The sequence below is a fragment of the Taudactylus pleione genome, unplaced genomic scaffold (assembly GCF_031769625.1).
Source record: "Taudactylus pleione unplaced genomic scaffold, aTauple2 ptg000055l, whole genome shotgun sequence".
Taxonomy (NCBI): Eukaryota; Metazoa; Chordata; class Amphibia; order Anura; family Myobatrachidae; genus Taudactylus; species Taudactylus pleione.
In genome coordinates, this window is record NW_028284457.1 from 15,194,571 (window position 1) to 15,214,747 (window position 20,177).

General features: G+C 44.1%; 1 protein-coding gene across 1 annotated transcript; it reads left to right on the forward strand.

The window, feature by feature from the left end:
• Nucleotides 1–13,196: 13,196 nt before the first annotated feature.
• LOC148535193 (52 kDa repressor of the inhibitor of the protein kinase-like) lies at nt 13,197–14,147 on the forward strand. Its single transcript, XM_088464459.1, has one exon. It carries the CDS (start codon nt 13,197–13,199, stop codon nt 14,145–14,147), a length of 951 nt encoding a protein of 316 aa, XP_088320585.1.
• The last annotated feature ends 6,030 nt before the right edge of the window (nt 14,148–20,177 follow it).

A 20,177-nucleotide genomic window follows, 5' to 3' on the forward strand; every position in this document is an offset into this window, starting at 1 on the left:
GCTGCACATCTAGAAATAACCATAGTGTTATCACCGGTTTCCATCTTGTACATTATCCATAATGGACATATATTCAATATAATCAGATAAAAAATACTCTAATAAAAACACACATGAAAAAATACACATGAAAAAAAATATATATATATAAAACATGCTCTATAAATACTAGGGGTGTGCACCGGCCACTTTTCGTGTTTTGTGTTTTGGTTTTGGATCTGGATCTTTCTTCGTGTTTTGGATCTGGATTGGTTTTGCCAAAACCACCCTTCCGTGTTTTGGGTTCTGGGTTTTGTGTTTTGGATCTGTATTTTTTTGAAAAAAAGCATAAAAACAGCTAAAATCACAGAATTTGTAGGTTTTTCTGCTCCTATGCTATTATTAACCTCAATAACCTTAATTTCCACTCATTTCCAGTCTATTCTGAACACCTCACACCTCACAATAGTGTTTTTATGTCCAAAACGTTGCACCGAGGTAGCTGGATGACTATGCTAAGCGACACGAGTGGGCGGCACAAACACGTGACCCATCTAGGCGTGAAACTGCAGTGGCAGACAGGATGGCAGTTTGAAAAACTAGGCCCCAAACTGTACATAATGCAAAGAAAAAAAAGAGGTGCAAGATGGAATTGTCTTTGGGCCCTCCCACCCACCCTTATGTTGTATAAACAGGACATGCACACTTTAACAAACCAATCATTTCAGCGCCAGGGTCTGCCACACAACTGTGGCTGAAATGATTGGTTCGTTTGGGCCCCCACAAAACAAGCTGGCAATTAATGTGTCCCTGCACAAACTGGCTCTATGGAGGCAAGATGTCATCCTCATCCTCCTCATCCACCGATTCCTCACCCTCTTCAGTGTGTACATCCTCATCCTCACAAAGTATTAACTCGTCCCCACTTGAATCCACCACCACAGGTCCCTCTGTACCTTCTGGAGGCTGGTCTCCCTGGAAGAGCTGATAATTCATTTTGATGAACATCATCTTCTCCACATTCTGTGGAAGCAACCTCCTACGCCTTTCGCTGACAAGGTTCCCGGCTGCACTAAACACTCTTTCGGAGTACACACTGGAGGGGGGGCAACTCAGGTAAAATAGAGCCAGTTTGTACAGGGGCCTCCAAATTGCCTCTTTTTCCTGCCAGTACAGGTATGGACTGTCTGCCATGCCTACTTGGATGCTGTCACCGATGTAATCCTCCACCATTCTGTCAATGGTGACAGTATCATATGCAGTGACAGTAGACATGTCAGAAATTGTTGCCAGGTCCTTCAGTCCGGACCAGATGTCCAAACTTGGTCCTGCCTGCCCTGCATCACCGCCAGCGGGTTGCTTAGGATACCTAAGTTTTTTCCTGGCAGCCCCAGTTGCAGGAGAAAATGAAGAAGGAGCCGTTGACGTGTCACGTTCCGCTTCAGCTGACAGTGTGTTCACCAGCAGGTCTTTGCACCTCTGCAGGCTTGTGTCGGCCGGAAAGAGAGACACCACATAGGCTTTAAACCTAGGATCGAGCACGGTGGCCAAAACGTAGTGGTCTGATTTCAACAGATTGACCACCCTGGAATCCTGGCAAAGCGAATGAAGGGCTTCATCCACAAGTCCCACATGCCGAGCGGAATCGCTCCGTCTTAGCTCCTCCTTCACTTTCTCCAGCTGCTTCTGCAAAAGCCTGATGAGGGGAATGACCTGACTCAAGCTGGCAGTGTCTGAACTGACTTCACGTGTGGCAAGTTCGAAGGGCTGGAGAACCTTGCACAACACGGAAATCATTCTCCACTGCGCTTGAGTCAGGTGCATACCCCCTCCTTTGCCTATGTCATAGGTGGATGTATAGGCTTGTATGGCCTTTTGCTGCTCCTCCATCCTCTGAAGCATATAGAGGGTTGAGTTCCACCGCGTCACAACCTCTTGCTTCAGGTGATGGCGGGGCAGGTTCAAGAGTGTTTGCTGGCGCTCCAGTCTTCGGCACGCAGTCGCTGAATGGCGAAAGTGGCCAGAAATTTTTCGGGCCACCCAAAGCGTCTCCTGCACGCCCCTGTCGCTTTTCAGAAAATTCTGCACCACCAAGTTTATTGTGTGAGCAAAACATGGGACGTGCTGGAATTTGCCCAGATGTAATGCCCGCACAATATTGGTGGCGTTGTCAGATATCACAAATCCCCAGGAGAGTCTAAGTGGGGTAAGCCACTGGGCGATGATTTCCCTCAGTTTCTCTAAGAGGTTGTCGGCGGTGTGCCTCTTACTGAAACCGGTGATACACAGCGTAGCCTGCCTTGTAACGAGCTGGCATTTCTGAGATGCTGCTACTGGTGACGCTGCTGCTGTTGCTGCGTAAGGTGATACATCTACCCAGTGGGCTGTCACAGTCATATAGTCCTTAGTCTGCCCTGTTCCACTTGTCCACATGTCCGTGGTTAAGTGGACATTGTGTACAACGGCATTTTTCAGGACACTGAGGACACTTTTTCTGACGTTTCTGTACAGTCTCGGTATCGCCTGCCTAGTGAAGTGGAATCTAGACGGGATTTGGAACCAGGGACACACTACCTCCATCAATTGTCTAAATCCCACTGCACTAATGGCGGATACCGGACGCACGTCTAACACCAACATAGCAGTCAAGGCCTCAGTTATACGTTTTCCTTCAGGATGACTGCTGTCGTACTTCATCCTCCTCGCTAAGGACTGTTGGAGGGTCAATTGTTTAGTAAAAGTAGTGGTGTTCCTACTTCCTCTCTGGGATGATGAACGACTCCCAGCAGCAGCAACAGCAGCAGCGGCAGCAGTAGGCGTAGCAATGCAGGATCCTCCGGAGGAATCCCGGATAGGAGAGTCAGTCATGCCAGTGACATGGCCTGCAGGACTACTTCCGATCCTAACTAAGGAGGAAATTGACGAGGAGGGAGTTGACGGTGTGGTTTGCAGGCGCTTGGATACAACAGGACAACGGGATTTAGGTGTCCCTGGACTGCTTACGGTCTTAGCCAAAGTTTCTGAACTTGATAGTAACTTTTTATGAACGCGCTGCAGGTGCCGTATAAGGGAGGATGTTCCTAGGTGGTTGACGTCCCTACCCCTACTTATTTCACCTTTACATATGGTACATATGGCAAGACAGTTGTTGTCCGGATTTGGATAGAAATATTGCCAGACCAAAGAGGTGGAATGTTTGGTCTTCTGCCCAGGCATGACCGTGATGGGCTTTTTCATCCCACGGACAACAACTGTCTCCCCCGGAGCCTGATTTAAACAAACCACATCACCATCAGAATCCTCCTCGCCAACTTCCTCCTCAGCGCCAGCTACACCAGTATCCTCATCCTGTTGTACTTCAACAGTGACATCTTCAATTTGCATATCAGCAAGTGGACTGTGGGTGCTCCTTTCAGCACTTGCAGGGGGCGTGCAAATGGTGGAAAGAGCCACCTCTTCCCGTCCAGTGCTGGGAAGGTCAGGCATCGCAACCACCACCACACTTGGACTCTCCTTGGGGATTTGTGATATCTTCTTAGAAAGCACAGTTCTTCGCTGTGCTTTTGCCAGCTTAACTCTTTTGATTTTTTTAGTGGGAGGAGGGCTTCCATCGTCATGTGAAGCTGAACCACTAGTCATGAACATACTAGGGATCGACCTTAGCCGTTCCTTGCCACTCCGTGTTGTAAATGGCATATTGGCAAGTTTACGTTTCTCTTCAGCTGATTTAAATGTCTTTTTCAAGGTCATTTTCCTGAACTTTGCCATTTGGGATTGTATGTGCCCTCTACTATGACATTGGGCATCGGCCTTGGCAGACGACGTTGATGGCATGTTATCGTCTATGTCATGACTAGTGGCAGCAGCTTCAGCACTAGGAGGAAGTGGTTCTTGATCTTTCTCTATTTTATTTTTATCGGAGAAAGTTTGGTCCTCCATTTATGTTATATCGATTTGATATATACGTGCGGCTAAACACAGAAAATAATTTTTTTTTTGGTTTGGACTGGAGTGTACTTTGTGGGTTACAGCACCCTTTAACGGTCAAGCCAGCCGGCCCTTTACTTATGACACAGGCGCACGCTTGGCACTACTTTGTTGATGCACGTGCGGCTACTGCGCACACAATTCACAAACACAGAAAATAATTTTTTTTTGGTTTGGACTGGAGTGTACTTTCGGGGGTTACAGCACCCTTTAACGGTCAAGCCAGCCGGCCCTTTACTTATGACACAGGCGCACGCTTGGCACTACTTTGTTGATGCACGTGCGGCTACTGCGCACACAATTCACAAACACAGAAAATATTTTTTTTTTTGGTTTGGACTGGAGTGTACTTTGGGGGTTACAGCACCCTTTAACGGTCAAGCCAGCCGGCCCTTTACTTATGACACAGGCGCACGCTTGGCACTACTTTGTTGATGCACGTGCGGCTACTGCGCACACAATTCACAAACACAGAAAATAATTTTTTTTTTGGTTTGGACTGGAGTGTACTTTCGGGGGTTACAGCACCCTTAACGGTCAAGCCAGCCGGCCCTTTACTTATGACACAGGCGCACGCTTGGCACTACTTTGTTGATGCACGTGCGGCTACTGCGCACACAATTCACAAACACAGAAAATAATTTTTTTTTGGTTTGGACTGGAGTGTACTTTCGGGGGTTACAGCACCCTTTAACGGTCAAGCCAGCCGGCCCTTTACTTATGACACAGGCGCACGCTTGGCACTACTTTGTTGATGCACGTGCGGCTACTGCGCACACAATTCACAAACACAGAAAATAATTTTTTTTTTGGTTTGGACTGGAGTGTACTTTCGGGGGTTACAGCACCCTTAACGGTCAAGCCAGCCGGCCCTTTACTTATGACACAGGCGCACGCTTGGCACTACTTTGTTGATGCACGTGCGGCTACTGCGCACACAATTCACAAACACAGAAAATAATTTTTTTTTGGTTTGGACTGGAGTGTACTTTCGGGGGTTACAGCACCCTTTAACGGTCAAGCCAGCCGGCCCTTTACTTATGACACAGGCGCACGCTTGGCACTACTTTGTTGATGCACGTGCGGCTACTGCGCACACAATTCACAAACACAGAAAATAATTTTTTTTTTGGTTTGGACTGGAGTGTACTTTGGGGGTTACAGCACCCTTTAACGGTCAAGCCAGCCGGCCCTTTACTTATGACACAGGCGCACGCTTGGCACTATTTTGTTGATGCACGTGCGGCTACTGCGCACACAATTCACAAACACAGAAAATAATTTTTTTTTTGGTTTGGACTGGAGTGTACTTTCGGGGGTTACAGCACCCTTAACGGTCAAGCCAGCCGGCCCTTTACTTATGACACAGGTACACGCTTGGCACTACTTTGTTGATGCACGTGCGGCTACTGCGCACACAATTCACAAACACCGAAAATAATTTTTTTTTGGTTTGGACTGGAGTGTACTTTCGGGGGTTACAGCACCCTTAACGGTCAAGCCAGCCGGCCCTTTACTTATGACACAGGCGCACGCTTGGCACTACTTTGTTGATGCACGTGCGGCTACTGCGCACACAATTCACAAACACAGAAAATATTTTTTTTTTGGTTTGGACTGGAGTGTACTTTCGGGGGTTACAGCACCCTTAACGGTCAAGCCAGCCGGCCCTTTACTTATGACACAGGCGCACGCTTGGCACTACTTTGTTGATGCACGTGTGGCTACTGCGCACACAATTCACAAACACAGAAAATAATTTTTTTGGGGTTTGGACTGGAGTGTACTTTCGGGGGTTACAGCACCCTTAACGGTCAAGCCAGCCGGCCCTTTACTTATGACACAGGTACACGCTTGGCACTACTTTGTTGATGCACGTGCGGCTACTGCGCACACAATTCACAAACACCGAAAATAATTTTTTTTTGGTTTGGACTGGAGTGTACTTTCGGGGGTTACAGCACCCTTAACGGTCAAGCCAGCCGGCCCTTTACTTATGACACAGGCGCACGCTTGGCACTACTTTGTTGATGCACGTGCGGCTACTGCGCACACAATTCACAAACACAGAAAATATTTTTTTTTTGGTTTGGACTGGAGTGTACTTTCGGGGGTTACAGCACCCTTAACGGTCAAGCCAGCCGGCCCTTTACTTATGACACAGGCGCACGCTTGGCACTACTTTGTTGATGCACGTGTGGCTACTGCGCACACAATTCACAAACACAGAAAATAATTTTTTTGGGGTTTGGACTGGAGTGTACTTTCGGGGGTTACAGCACCCTTAACGGTCAAGCCAGCCGGCCCTTTACTTATGACACAGGCGCACGCTTGGCACTACTTTGTTGATGCACGTGCGGCTACTGCGCACACAATTCACAAACACAGAAAATAATTTTTTTTTGGTTTGGACTGGAGTGTACTTTCGGGGGTTACAGCACCCTTTAACGGTCAAGCCAGCCGGCCCTTTACTTATGACACAGGCGCACGCTTGGCACTACTTTGTTGATGCACGTGCGGCTACTGCGCACACAATTCACAAACACAGAAAATAATTTTTTTTTTGGTTTGGACTGGAGTGTACTTTCGGGGGTTACAGCACCCTTAACGGTCAAGCCAGCCGGCCCTTTACTTATGACACAGGCGCACGCTTGGCACTACTTTGTTGATGCACGTGCGGCTACTGCGCACACAATTCACAAACACAGAAAATAATTTTTTTTTGGTTTGGACTGGAGTGTACTTTCGGGGGTTACAGCACCCTTTAACGGTCAAGCCAGCCGGCCCTTTACTTATGACACAGGCGCACGCTTGGCACTACTTTGTTGATGCACGTGCGGCTACTGCGCACACAATTCACAAACACAGAAAATAATTTTTTTTTTGGTTTGGACTGGAGTGTACTTTGGGGGTTACAGCACCCTTTAACGGTCAAGCCAGCCGGCCCTTTACTTATGACACAGGCGCACGCTTGGCACTATTTTGTTGATGCACGTGCGGCTACTGCGCACACAATTCACAAACACAGAAAATAATTTTTTTTTTGGTTTGGACTGGAGTGTACTTTCGGGGGTTACAGCACCCTTAACGGTCAAGCCAGCCGGCCCTTTACTTATGACACAGGTACACGCTTGGCACTACTTTGTTGATGCACGTGCGGCTACTGCGCACACAATTCACAAACACCGAAAATAATTTTTTTTTGGTTTGGACTGGAGTGTACTTTCGGGGGTTACAGCACCCTTAACGGTCAAGCCAGCCGGCCCTTTACTTATGACACAGGCGCACGCTTGGCACTACTTTGTTGATGCACGTGCGGCTACTGCGCACACAATTCACAAACACAGAAAATATTTTTTTTTTGGTTTGGACTGGAGTGTACTTTCGGGGGTTACAGCACCCTTAACGGTCAAGCCAGCCGGCCCTTTACTTATGACACAGGCGCACGCTTGGCACTACTTTGTTGATGCACGTGTGGCTACTGCGCACACAATTCACAAACACAGAAAATAATTTTTTTGGGGTTTGGACTGGAGTGTACTTTCGGGGGTTACAGCACCCTTAACGGTCAAGCCAGCCGGCCCTTTACTTATGACACAGGCGCACGCTTGGCACTACTTTGTTGATGCACGTGCGGCTACTGCGCACACAATTCACAAACACAGAAAATAAATTTTTTTTGGTTTGGACTGGAGTGTACTTTGGGGGTTACAGCACCCTTTAACGGTCAAGCCAGCCGGCCCTTTACTTATGACACAGGCGCACGCTTGGCACTACTTTGTTGATGCACGTGCGGCTACTGCGCACACAATTCACAAACACAGAAAATAATTTTTTTTTTGGTTTGGACTGGAGTGTACTTTCGGGGGTTACAGCACCCTTAACGGTCAAGCCAGCCGGCCCTTTACTTATGACAGAGGTGCACGCTTGGCACTACTTTGTTGATGCACGTGCGGCTACTGCGCACACAATTCACAAACACAGAAAATAATTTTTTTTTTGGTTTGGACTGGAGTGTACTTTCGGGGGTTACAGCACCCTTAACAGTCAAGCCAGCCGGCCCTTTACTTATGACACAGGCGCACGCTTGGCACTACTTTGTTGATGCACGTGCGGCTACTGCGCACACAATTCACAAACACAGAAAATAATTTTTTTTTGGTTTGGACTGGAGTGTACTTTCGGGGGTTACAGCACCCTTAACGGTCAAGCCAGCCGGCCCTTTACTTATGACACAGGCGCACGCTTGGCACTACTTTGTTGATGCACGTGCGGCTACTGCGCACACAATTCACAAACACAGAAAATAATTTTTTTTGGGGTTTGGACTGGAGTGTACTTTGGGGGTTACAGCACCCTTTAACGGTCAAGCCAGCCGGCCCTTTACTTATGACACAGGCGCACGCTTGGCACTACTTTGTTGATGCACGTGCGGCTACTGCGCACACAATTCACAAACACAGAAAATAATTTTTTTTTTGGTTTGGACTGGAGTGTACTTTCGGGGGTTACAGCACCCTTAACGGTCAAGCCAGCCGGCCCTTTACTTATGACACAGGTGCACGCTTGGCACTACTTTGTTGATGCACGTGCGGCTACTGCGCACACAATTCACAAACACAGAAAATAATTTTTTTTTTGGTTTGGACTGGAGTGTACTTTCGGGGGTTACAGCACCCTTAACGTTCAAGCCAGCCGGCCCTTTACTTATGACACAGGCGCACGCTTGGCACTACTTTGTTGATGCACGTGCGGCTACTGCGCACACAATTCACAAACACAGAAAATATATTATTTTTTTAGCACTTGGGGGGAGCACCCCTGATGGACAGAGCACCCCCTGGACAACACTACAGCACTCCTTTAGGACTGGGACACTGCACAGGACTTTGGAGTGGACACAGCCCCTATGGAGAACTGACTGCACAACACAGTCCAGCCAGCCCCTATGGACTTTGAAGTAGTGGACACAGCCCCTATTAACAACAGCAGCACAGCACAACACAGCCAGCCCCTATGGACTTTGAAGTAGTGGACAACAGCAGCACTACACTACACTACACTACACTACACAGCCCTAACTCCCACCCTCCCTCTTCACTGTCCACAGCCGAGTGAGAAAATGGCGCCGACGCGGGTACCTTATATAGGATCCAAAACTCGGAAGGCGGGATGATGACGTTTTGCCTCGATTTCAGATCCGAGTCAGGCGGGAAAAGTCAAGCCTGACTCGGATCGGACTCGGATCGGGGGGGCTCGGGGGGGTTCGGATTTCAGAAATCCGAACCCGCTCACCCCTAATAAATACCACTTAACTTCAAAATCGAAATTTAATTTAAAAAAGGACATATGAACCATCCTTTCTCCATGCATTTTAAAGAGAAACACAATAGTTCCATTAAGGGTCTAAAATATTGTTGTGGCATTGTCTGTGTTAGGGATAATTGGCGTATCAGAGATAGAGACATCAGACTCGCTAAAACAGAGATGCGCTGTATATATGAACTCCAAACACTTAAACCTAAAGGATTAAATTCCGATTTTGAAGTTAAGTGGTTTTTATAGTTCATGTTTTATATATATATTTTTTTTCATGTGTATTTTTTCATGTGTGTTTTTATTAGAGTATTTTTTATCTGATTATATTGAATATATGTCCATTATGGATAATGTACAAGATGGAAACCGGTGATAACACTATGGTTATTTCTAGATGTGCAGCATACTGGACTTTATGTATATGCTTGTCATGTATTATATAGTCCATGATATGTGTGTGCCACATAATGTAAATTGGAGTGTTACCAAATAGATGACCTTTAGGTCCTATATTTTATATATTTTTTATATATTTTTTATATTTAGGATTTTGATTAGATAGAGGGATTGTGTAATACCATAGGTCCACCACCTGGGGTTATAACAAAAATATGAGGGGGTTAATTAGGCTGTTATCCCCTAAACCTAGCAAATCTTCATGGGATTTGTAGTTTTCCTCATCGAAATGGGGTCTACGATATCACGTGGTGCACATCAGGCCTCTGCCTCCATCACCACATGATTTGCGTCATGGTAATGGTGTGGGGAGAGCGATGAAGAGACACGTGATTACGATGTCCTATGGTATAATAAAACCAATCCATATACCTTATGGGAGTTGTAGTTTTTTGTTAAAAATGGCGCCCGCAATAACACGTGGTGCGCATTGCCGTCTAGATGGCGCTTACGCTACCGCATGTCTCGCGGAAGGTAGTTGTGCGTGTCACACTATTATGACGTTCGGGTGGACATGTGATGGTGATGTTCAATTAAATATTTGGACATCGAGTTTAAATATTAGCAGTAGTTTATGGGTAATGTAGTTTTTCCAAACAAGATGGCGCCCGTATAATCAAATAGGCTGCACGCTGTGGTAAGTAACACTACATTGCTCTGTATCATATTTTATATTTAATATATATGGCACTTTACTTAGGGTGCATATTTCTTCATCTATGCAGACATCAAAGTTGATAAAGACGCCGCAGAGCGTCAAAACACGTCCTAGTGTCTGTACTTTTTCCTACCCTGTGCGGTCTACCTACCTACTTTAGCGTTATTCCCGGGATCCATCTTTACGCTGTAGGATTGTTTGATGCCCACAGGGTAGGTCTATTGTGATTTTATGGTTTTTTAATAAACTTTGGAGTGTTAGTTATCCGTGGTGATTGTTTTGGTCCCTTTATTTTTGGGGTGCCGTGGATCCCATTTATATGAGGAATCTGCAGATGTATGATTGGTAAAGGAGACCCCTAAAGAAACCGCTACGTGGGTGCACCATACCTGATCCATGTAAGCTTACATGTAAGCACCATTTATTGTGATCACAGGGTGGATCTACTCTCTATGGATGTTTTGACTATTCTCCCACTATCTACCTCCACTCTGGATTGGGACTAGTCTCACTTCTCCATTCGTTTTCAGCACTGAAGGTGTACCATATTGACAATAAGAACTTTATTACGAAAGAGTCTTTTTCTCTATGTTTTTTTGCATATGGACTGATTTCTATATGTTGGGAGTATATGAACAAGGCTCATCATCTTGAAACTTCTCATTAGCGCGGACTTGTAAGATCATTTCCTATGTATTCATGTATTTATCTGTAAGTTGGTGTCTTATATTGTGATCTTTTTTCTGCTGCTATATGAGGCAGCGCCAAATTTTGTGAACATCTTTTTGTGACTATATTGTATGGCCCTTGTTGTAACTATACCACATATCATTCTTTGAACTATAGTTTTTAAAAAAATTCATAACGCAGCCTGAGCCAGTGCTTCCTGGATACTGGTGCAACCATATGTGTCCACATACACCTTTCCTAAAATCAAGCATATAGCCCTATTTAGCTTGCCATGGACTCTGTGACTTAGCCATGCCTTGTGATATTTCTTAAAATATTCTCCTTTAACCTGCTACTTTTTGCCAATTTCTTTTACGGCATGGGTAGTGTTGGAATCCCTCCAATCACTACCCATGGTGGAGCATCTTGGCCTTAGCCATGCTGATCATCTCTTGCCATACAAAGCAAAAAGGAAAGGTGTGTGAGGACACATCTGTAGTACACATTTCGCAATCTTATTTTTTTAAGAGGATTTTCTAGCAAATGCAAATTTATTGTATTTCTAATAATTTAGCAATTAACATCCTGCATGAGTTCTTTGTGAATTTTGTAGTATTTGTTTTCATGATTAAATGTAAATGACAACCGCATTGACTGGGCCCCAGAGCTCATTATCTAGAGGTGGGGGATTTTTATCTGAGATTTTCATTCCACTTTGAACCTACTATACCTCACCTACCCTCCATGCTTCCTCCTTAGTTTTGCTTTAACACCTTAGCCATACTGCTGTATTCACCCTTGCCTTGTTGCTGTCTGCATCTTTCAATTGGTCATTATTAATTCCATGGCCCTTTACGTTTTGCTTCTGTACAACACTATGGACACTTTCATGCACCCTAACATGTAATAGTAATAAGTAGGTAAATAAATTAAGGGTGTTTATTTCTGTAATATGTTATATATTCTATTATTTTCACCATGCCAGATATAACAAAGATGTCAGGACAGAAAAAGCCAGGTTCTTACTATAGAAAAAAAACAAAAATTCAAAAAGAGCAAGACAAATTGATGTCTGACTCAGTGAAGGAATCGTTTAGAAAAGCAAACCCTGACAGCGAGGATAGTGAAGGGATAGAAAAAGATGTAGTGATTGAGGATGTGATGGACCAGGCTTCAAGCAGTGGTGCCTCCATTTCTTCACAGCATACTGTGACCTGTACAGTCAGTTTGCCTCCCAGGGGAACCTCCATCTCTAGTGAGCACACTGTGCCAAGTGAAGTTTACCTTCCTGCCATGCCAGCTGCCATCTCTGAACACACTCTGACCATTGAAGGTCAAACAGCCACCAATCAAGCTTCCACCACCCTCATACAGGCTGCCAATACTACTTATTTAGAAACTTCTGGAACTGTAGATTTTGCAGTCATTCTGGCTTCTTTTAGTCCATCTATTGATCCAAAAGATCCAACAACATGGCCTAATCCTATGTCAAATAAGTTGCGTGACATCTTGGTCCAGATTGGGCCACAGCAGAACAAATGTCTAGTGGCTGCGACCGAGAGTAAGCCTAGTGGGAGAGGATTTTGCAGCACTTGGTTCATCAAACGATCAGCCAATGGTGAAATGGTGGAAAGGAAATGGCTTGTATATGGAAAAACAAGTGCTATATTTTGTTTCCCCTGTATTTTGTTTGGTAAAGTTAGGCAGCAGTCAGTTTCAGCGATGGCCAATTCCAAAACAGGATACAAAGACTGGAGCCATGTTTCCCGAGGCATACAGGAACATGAAAATTCCCCAACACACAAAGTAAACATATGTAAATGGAGGGAGTTGGAGTACCGCATTACAAAAGCATCCAGAATTGATAGTGACTTGCAGAAAGCTATTGCAAGTGAAGCAGAAAAATGGAGAGAGTTTCTGAAAGTCATCCTCGATGCCATAATGTATTTGGCAGAGAATAATTTAGCTTTACGTGGCCACAGAGAAGATGGTAACTTTATTAAATTAGTGAAGCTGTTATCCAAGCATGTGCCAATTGTAAAATATCATTTAGAAAAATGATATACAGAATGAGTTTATCAACTTACTTGGTAGTGAAGTGAGAAATACAATTCTCAAGAAGATCAAAATGGCGAAATACTATGCAGTGCTATTTGACAGTACTCCGGATATATCCCACACTGACCAACTGTCCCAAATAATTCATTATGTTCACTGTACTGAAGATGGCACCTGTGAAACAGTGGAAAGCTTTATAGATTTCATAGCCACCACTGCAAAGACCGGTGAAGACCTTGCAGAAGAAATTTTAAATAAAATTGAAAAAGATGGACTGGACATCATGAATTGTCGTGGTCAGGGATATGATAATGGCAGCAACATGGCAGGAGCCTACAGTGGAGTGCAAGCAAGACTCAGAAACATAAATAACCTAGCTACCTTTGTTCCTTGCTTAGCTCATACATTAAACCTGGTTGGAACACATTTAGCAGCTGTTTTACCAATGATATCAGATTTTTTTGGTACAGTGCAGAGGCTATTTGTGTTTTTTTCATCCTCAACTAAACGATGGAGTCTGCTTAAGGAGCATGTATCCATCACTGTTAAAGCTCAGGGCAATACAAGGTGGTCTAGTCGTGCCCAAGCTGTACATGCACTTTGTAACAATTTCACTGGCATCATTACTGCTTGTGAGGAAATCAGCAACAACAATTCTTTAACTCCAGAAACAATATCAGAGGCAAAAGGTCTTTCACAACAAATAAAATCATTTAACTTTATTGTTCTGATGGTGGTGTGGAACAAAATATTGAAGACTATAGATAGAATAAATAAGGTTGTTCAAAGGCGGGATATTTCGGTGGATGAGTGCTCATCACACTTGCATGGACTGACAGCTTCAATACAGGCAATGCGTGATGAAACCAGCATTGATGGATGGCTGGTTGAGGCAGAGAAGATATGTGACCAAATTGGTGTGCCAGCCATGTTCCCTAACAAAAGACTCTACAAAAGAAAAAAACACTTTGATGAATCCATATCAGAACAACAGAATGACACAGTGCCTTCTGCAAAGTAGTCTATGCGAAGGTCAATTCTGGAAATCATGGATGCCATTTTAAGCCAGTTGAATTGGAGATTTTTCAAGTATGCAGTCCGTGTCCAAGATATTTGCTTTTTTACATGGAGCTGATCTTGCTTCACTGAAAAAAGAAGAGCTAAAGCACAAGGCACAACTGTTTTGTGAGAAGTATAAAGAGGATGTTGACCCTGAAGAATTGTTAAGTGAATTGGAAGCATTTCAAAGTTATGGAAAGGTTGTATTTCCAAACCTCCAATCTCTCACTCCACTCCAGCTGTTTCAAAATGTATATACACACAAACTCCATGATTCCTTCTTCAACATCACTACTGCCATCCGTATATTCCTTACCTTACCAGTTACAGTTGCTACATGTGAGCGCTCTTTCAGTAAGCTAAAGCAAATCAAAAACTATCTCCGAGCAAACACTGGACAAGACCGCTTATCCTGCTTAAGCATCCTTTCCATTGAGCATGAGACTGCCACAACAATTAACTTTGATTCAATAATAGACACTTTTGCTGCTGCAAAAGCAAGAAAGATTAAGTTGACATAAATATTTATATCTATTTGACATGAGTGACATTAGTGTCGACCACTGTTCTAAGGGTCTGGGGAGTTTGATTATTTAAAGAGTAACCCCCGCTGTTTGTTTATACAGTTTATACAGTTTATACAGTTATTTGTGATTTAGCTTTTTATAATAAATGTTATAAACAGCTGTTCACTTATTTTTTTAGCGCATTTAAACTACAGCACCTCACTATCTAAGTATTGTATTTATGAATAATACAACAGAACGGATTCTGGGCCTGATTCAGCAGTGCATGCAAGTGCACTACTGAACGCAGATTCCCAATTATCGGGAATCTGCGCATTAGCAGGACCCATTCTGTGAGTGTGCAGAATGGGTCCTGCTTAATCGCACGCAGACCCTTGAATGGCTTTGCCTGATTGACAGACAGAGGCGTTTAAGGGGTGGTGCAAGGGCGGGGTTGGCTGCCGTTGCCGGAAACGCTGTGTCCGCCCCGTTTTCCGGGAGTGGGCAGCCCAGAGACTGCATGGACGTACACAGTCTTCGGGGCTCGCATGCCAGCCAGGCAGAGTAAGCTGAGGCTTACTCAGCTGGCTGGCCACCCAAAGCCGTTCACCATCGCAACCTTTGACCACTGATGGTCGCAATGGTGATCCGAGCCTGAGACCTCTGTCACAGTGCTGGGATTGCAAATGCAGCAGGGTGTGTCATAAACCTCCTGCTGCATTTGCATTATTGCAAGGATCGCCTGCGTGCAGCTTTGTAATTGAGATCCTTGCTAAATCAGGCCCTCTGTGACCAACTTAGGATTTTAAAATAGGTTTTATTTTCAAATGTAACATGTTCCCACATGTTGGCCACACCCCCAATTCAGTACAGGGGATGGGGGGCGCCGAAACATACCCTTGCTCCGGGCACCATGGCATTAGCTACTCATCTGGTTACCATCAAAACGTTCCGGTGACGCCAGCTGAAGACGGGACCTAGAACCATTAGGAACCGAAGATTAGATTGGTGGAGTAGGAGGTGCTACCACCACGGGAAGAGGAAAGAGCGTGGCTAGAGTCCCTTGAATTGACACCAGCTGTCCAGAAAGCTCATGTAGGTATTGATGTTGTGCTGCCTCTTGGTTGTCCATGTGGGTGGCAAGCTCTTGTAATGCCCCCGTAGCCTGGGACTCCTTAGCTTCCATTGGGCCTGTGCAAACTGTCGTGTTTGGCTTAAAGGAATCCCCTACTGAGGGGATGGAAGCTGAGGTCCCTGGAGGAGAGAGAAGGTGGAGGCATGAGGCCTGTATATATGATCTCATCCAAAAATATTAAACGTTGACAAGATCTGTCCAAAGGCGCAGAGTCTAACCAACTGGGAGATGTTCACCAGTGACCCCTCCAAGTGGGATATGGGTTTAAGCTGCACTCAGCAAGCAGGTCGTGGCCCTTTGGACAGGTGTCTGATACCGTGGGAATAAAGACAAATAGACAATGGCCCAAGAGATTATGGATACCTAATTTAAACCTCTATGCAATCCTACCTATACCTTCTAAATCCTGCCTATGCCTTCTAAAATTGTCACAATTCAGCGTAATGAGTTGCACAGTAAATAAAGGCCTTCAGACTTTGAATGTGGTTCCAAAGCACAAAAAGTTATTATTCAGTATAAAAACAGATGGTTACATGCTGTGATCTAAAGACAATTAGCGCAAATAAATCATACTTACCCAAGGTACAGTTGTTACATACGCACGCGCTCTGGGCCCAGATACCGGCATCAGCATTAGAAACCTCCGTCAACATCACAGCAAGAAGGCTCAAGACTGGGGTCAGAGAGCACACATATATTCTCTTTCAGGGATTGGCAATACAATAGGCAAGTTTGGCATGATTCCATTTTTTCTTCTTAAAGGTTTTTCTGTTACAGGATAGTTTATAGGACAATTTCAAATAGACACAATCAGCCTCCAACCGCCCTTTGTGTCCTTTTTCCCGCTGCATGCTAATCTAAGCTGCCAACATTACAGAGTACATTTTAATGTTTTAACTCTATAGTCCATAGTTTACAGACGCATGTTCTGATCTTCTCACCGATGATACTGGAAATCTGTGGAGACACAGTGGATCAGTACAACACCAGACACAGTCTGCTTACCATGTATTAAACCTTAGATATCAAATAACCTTTATTACACAACATTAATAATCACCGAATAAACCTTGAATATTACACTTTAATACTTGGGAACCTTTCATGTAAGTGTGCAGTGTGTAAGTATTGGGGAATTGGGAAAAGACGCTAGTTAGCGTTGTGCGACTATGTGATTTGTGGAGTACACTATGGTGCATGTCTTGCAGGGATAATTAGTTTATATGTTTTAGCGACTGTCACTATTTATATAGTGAGGACTTTTAACTTCTTTCTATTGCATGGGAATCGCACGATGCTAAATAATAGCATTGCCGTATGTACTTATACTGGCGAGTTTCACTAAAATGGCGCTGGGCGGCCAATCACAAAGTGGCATCTGATTGCCATTCGCAAAATAGCGTCGCACAGATCTAATTTTTAACCGATCCTGTCTCAGCCAATTATCCAGCTTCGACAGCCCACCCTTTGATAGCAAACAACATGCTATCATACTCTGATTTTAAAATTAATTTTAGGTTTACATTATGACATATTATTTAATGTTATATTATGGGATGGCACAAGGTGGTTCTTAATCCATCAATAATGTGTCTCTATGAGGGGGACATAAAACTACCTCTATACACACACCGCGGATCTTGGGAGATCATGGGAAAGATGTGGGGCATCACCAATCCTATAAAGGAAGTCTTGAGGGGGAATAGGGACTTACATTATTTTAAGATGTTTTAAAATAACATTTTAACAACAAATTTGATGATGGTACCTTCTAGTTCAGGGTTGTAATGCAGTTCTACATTTACCTCAGTATTCATATTGACACTGCTGACCACCATCATAGTTTCATTCTTCCGGTTTACCTTATCTTTACATTTTCCACACTTCATCACAGTAGAAACACACCTGACACATATGCCAAATACTATGATGACAACCAGTATGAGGATCAGGAGTTTACCTATGCATGCAATCATTTCCTGGACCCATTCTCCTAGACTTGAGAACCATTTCCCTGGGTTCAATAATGAAACCCATTCCTCTACTTTCTCCTCTACTTCAGCCACTGAAGCATTATGGTTCTTTCGAAATTCCCATTTTAGCTGCAGAATTTCATCCATCTTCCGGTCTATAACCTCCTTGGGGTCGCTGGTATCATTTGTGACATAAGTGCAACACTTTACTCCAAATTGGGTGGCCAAAGTTGCGCAATACCCTCTAGTGACAGCTGTTAAATAATTTAACACTAGTCTGTGTTGTACCCATTCTTACTTGTACGCTTGCAATTCTCTACCTGTATACCTGAATGTGTCATCATACATTTCGGTGATATTATCTATTAATTTAGCAAGATCTTGGATATATCTAAAATTTAGTGTATCCCGAGCGATCCTGGTGGGATCCAATGCTACCAAAACTTAAAAGCCAGTTGTCTCACTAATTAACTGTGTGGCTTTATGCACATCACCAGGTATCATATTTCATTTGCCTCTGTGTTCATACTGGGTGTGAAGATATGGTGATGGGGTGTTTTTATGAATACCAAGCATTTCATCATGTGTGTGGGTCATGACCTCTGGGACTACTCTTCCCAAGTAACACAAACCTTCAGAACTCGGAGAGAGCCACTTATACTGTTTCCTTCCACATATAAAATATACATCATCGGGGAGAACATAAGGAATAGTATGCATCATTATCGTCACACACATTTCCCTAGCAAGTGATCCTACTTCAGGGTTTCCCATTTGACACATGCATCTGGTACCCTACCAATCATTTCTTTGGTGGAACTTAGTGTATATTTATACCGGAAATGTCTTCCAAATGACCTAATTTTGTGTAACAGTTCATAATTCATAGGCTCTTGGTCAGCTCTTTGTGAGAAGGTCATCGTCTGATTATTCCCAGTCACCTCCCAACTTCCTGGTTCATTGGAGTTGGTGATGTTTAAACATAAAAGTGATTTATCTACTTGGTACTGGTGGAGTTTAAAATGGGGTGGTTTGGTGCTAAGAAATTTTCCATCTAGTGCATGCCCTCTTTGTGATTCTATAATTTCAGAGACATTTAATGGGAATGGCACTAATCCTAACATATGCTGTCCTTGGGGCACGTGAGAGCACACCCAACAGTCAGTTTGGTTCAAATTTTTGCCAACCATGGTGTGATAATCCTCTAAAGGATACCCACCCCAATACTGATAATACTTGGGTTGACACCGTTGGATGCATCTCTCATCAATTACGGACCCACAGAACTCACACATACAATAATCTTCAGATGATAGACCTTCACACTGTCCCCGAGTATCCAAAATAGCAGATCTCTTAACAATTACAGTACTAAGATTGGTCAAACACTCCCCTGATTGGCATAGCACTCCTCCTTTCAACTCTACTCCATCAATTATGCCATCAGCTCTCATCTCCTCTATCGGTCCCCCATCACAGAAACCAGAAATCCCCAAACAAATCAGGCTGATGGAAACTCTGGAAGAGAATATAAAAATGAACACAGCAGACCAGTCCATTGCCGCAGCAAGGACCTGCAAATTTCTTTAGCTCAGATATCTCACTGCAACCTTTTAACCCTCCCGGAACAAGCTTGCGATCGACAGGTCCAGGTTATCAGCCTCGTCTCTGCCTTGTTTCTCCACCGGTTGGTTGACCTTCTTACAGTGAGTGGAATTGACCCAGGTATCTCTCTTGGCCACCTTCAAAGATGTGGTACTCATCAGCAACACCTGATATGGACCTTCCCAAAGATCAGTCAAACAACCTGAACGCAAGAAATTTCTGATCATAACATATTCTTCAGGTTCAACATCATGACAGTTTGTTTCAGGCATATCATGGGACAACAATTTCAGTTTCTGCTGTTGCTGTTTTAACTGTTTACTCATTGTTATAAGATACCTTACAGTTACCTCATTGTTACCTTTCAAATCTTCCTGTGGACTTATAATCAAATGAGGTTGTCTACCAAACAGTATTTCAAAGGGGGACAGATTTAGAGGGGGTCTAGGAGTGGTCCTTATGCTATGTAGAACCAACGGTAATGCTTCTGGCCATCCTAGTCCAGTCTCTGCCATGATTTTACTTAATTTGTTTTTAATAGTACCCTTCGTCCTCTCCACCTTGGCACTGGCTTGCGGTCGGTAGGGGGTATGAAGTCGACTATTAATACCCATCAGCTTACACATATTTTAAAAAACATCACCTGTGAAATGAGTACCCCTATCACTCTCAATAATTTTAGGGATACCGTATCTGCACACAAACTCCTGAACAATTTTCTTGGCCGTAAACACAGCAGTATTAATGGCAGCTGGGTATGCCTCAACCCATTT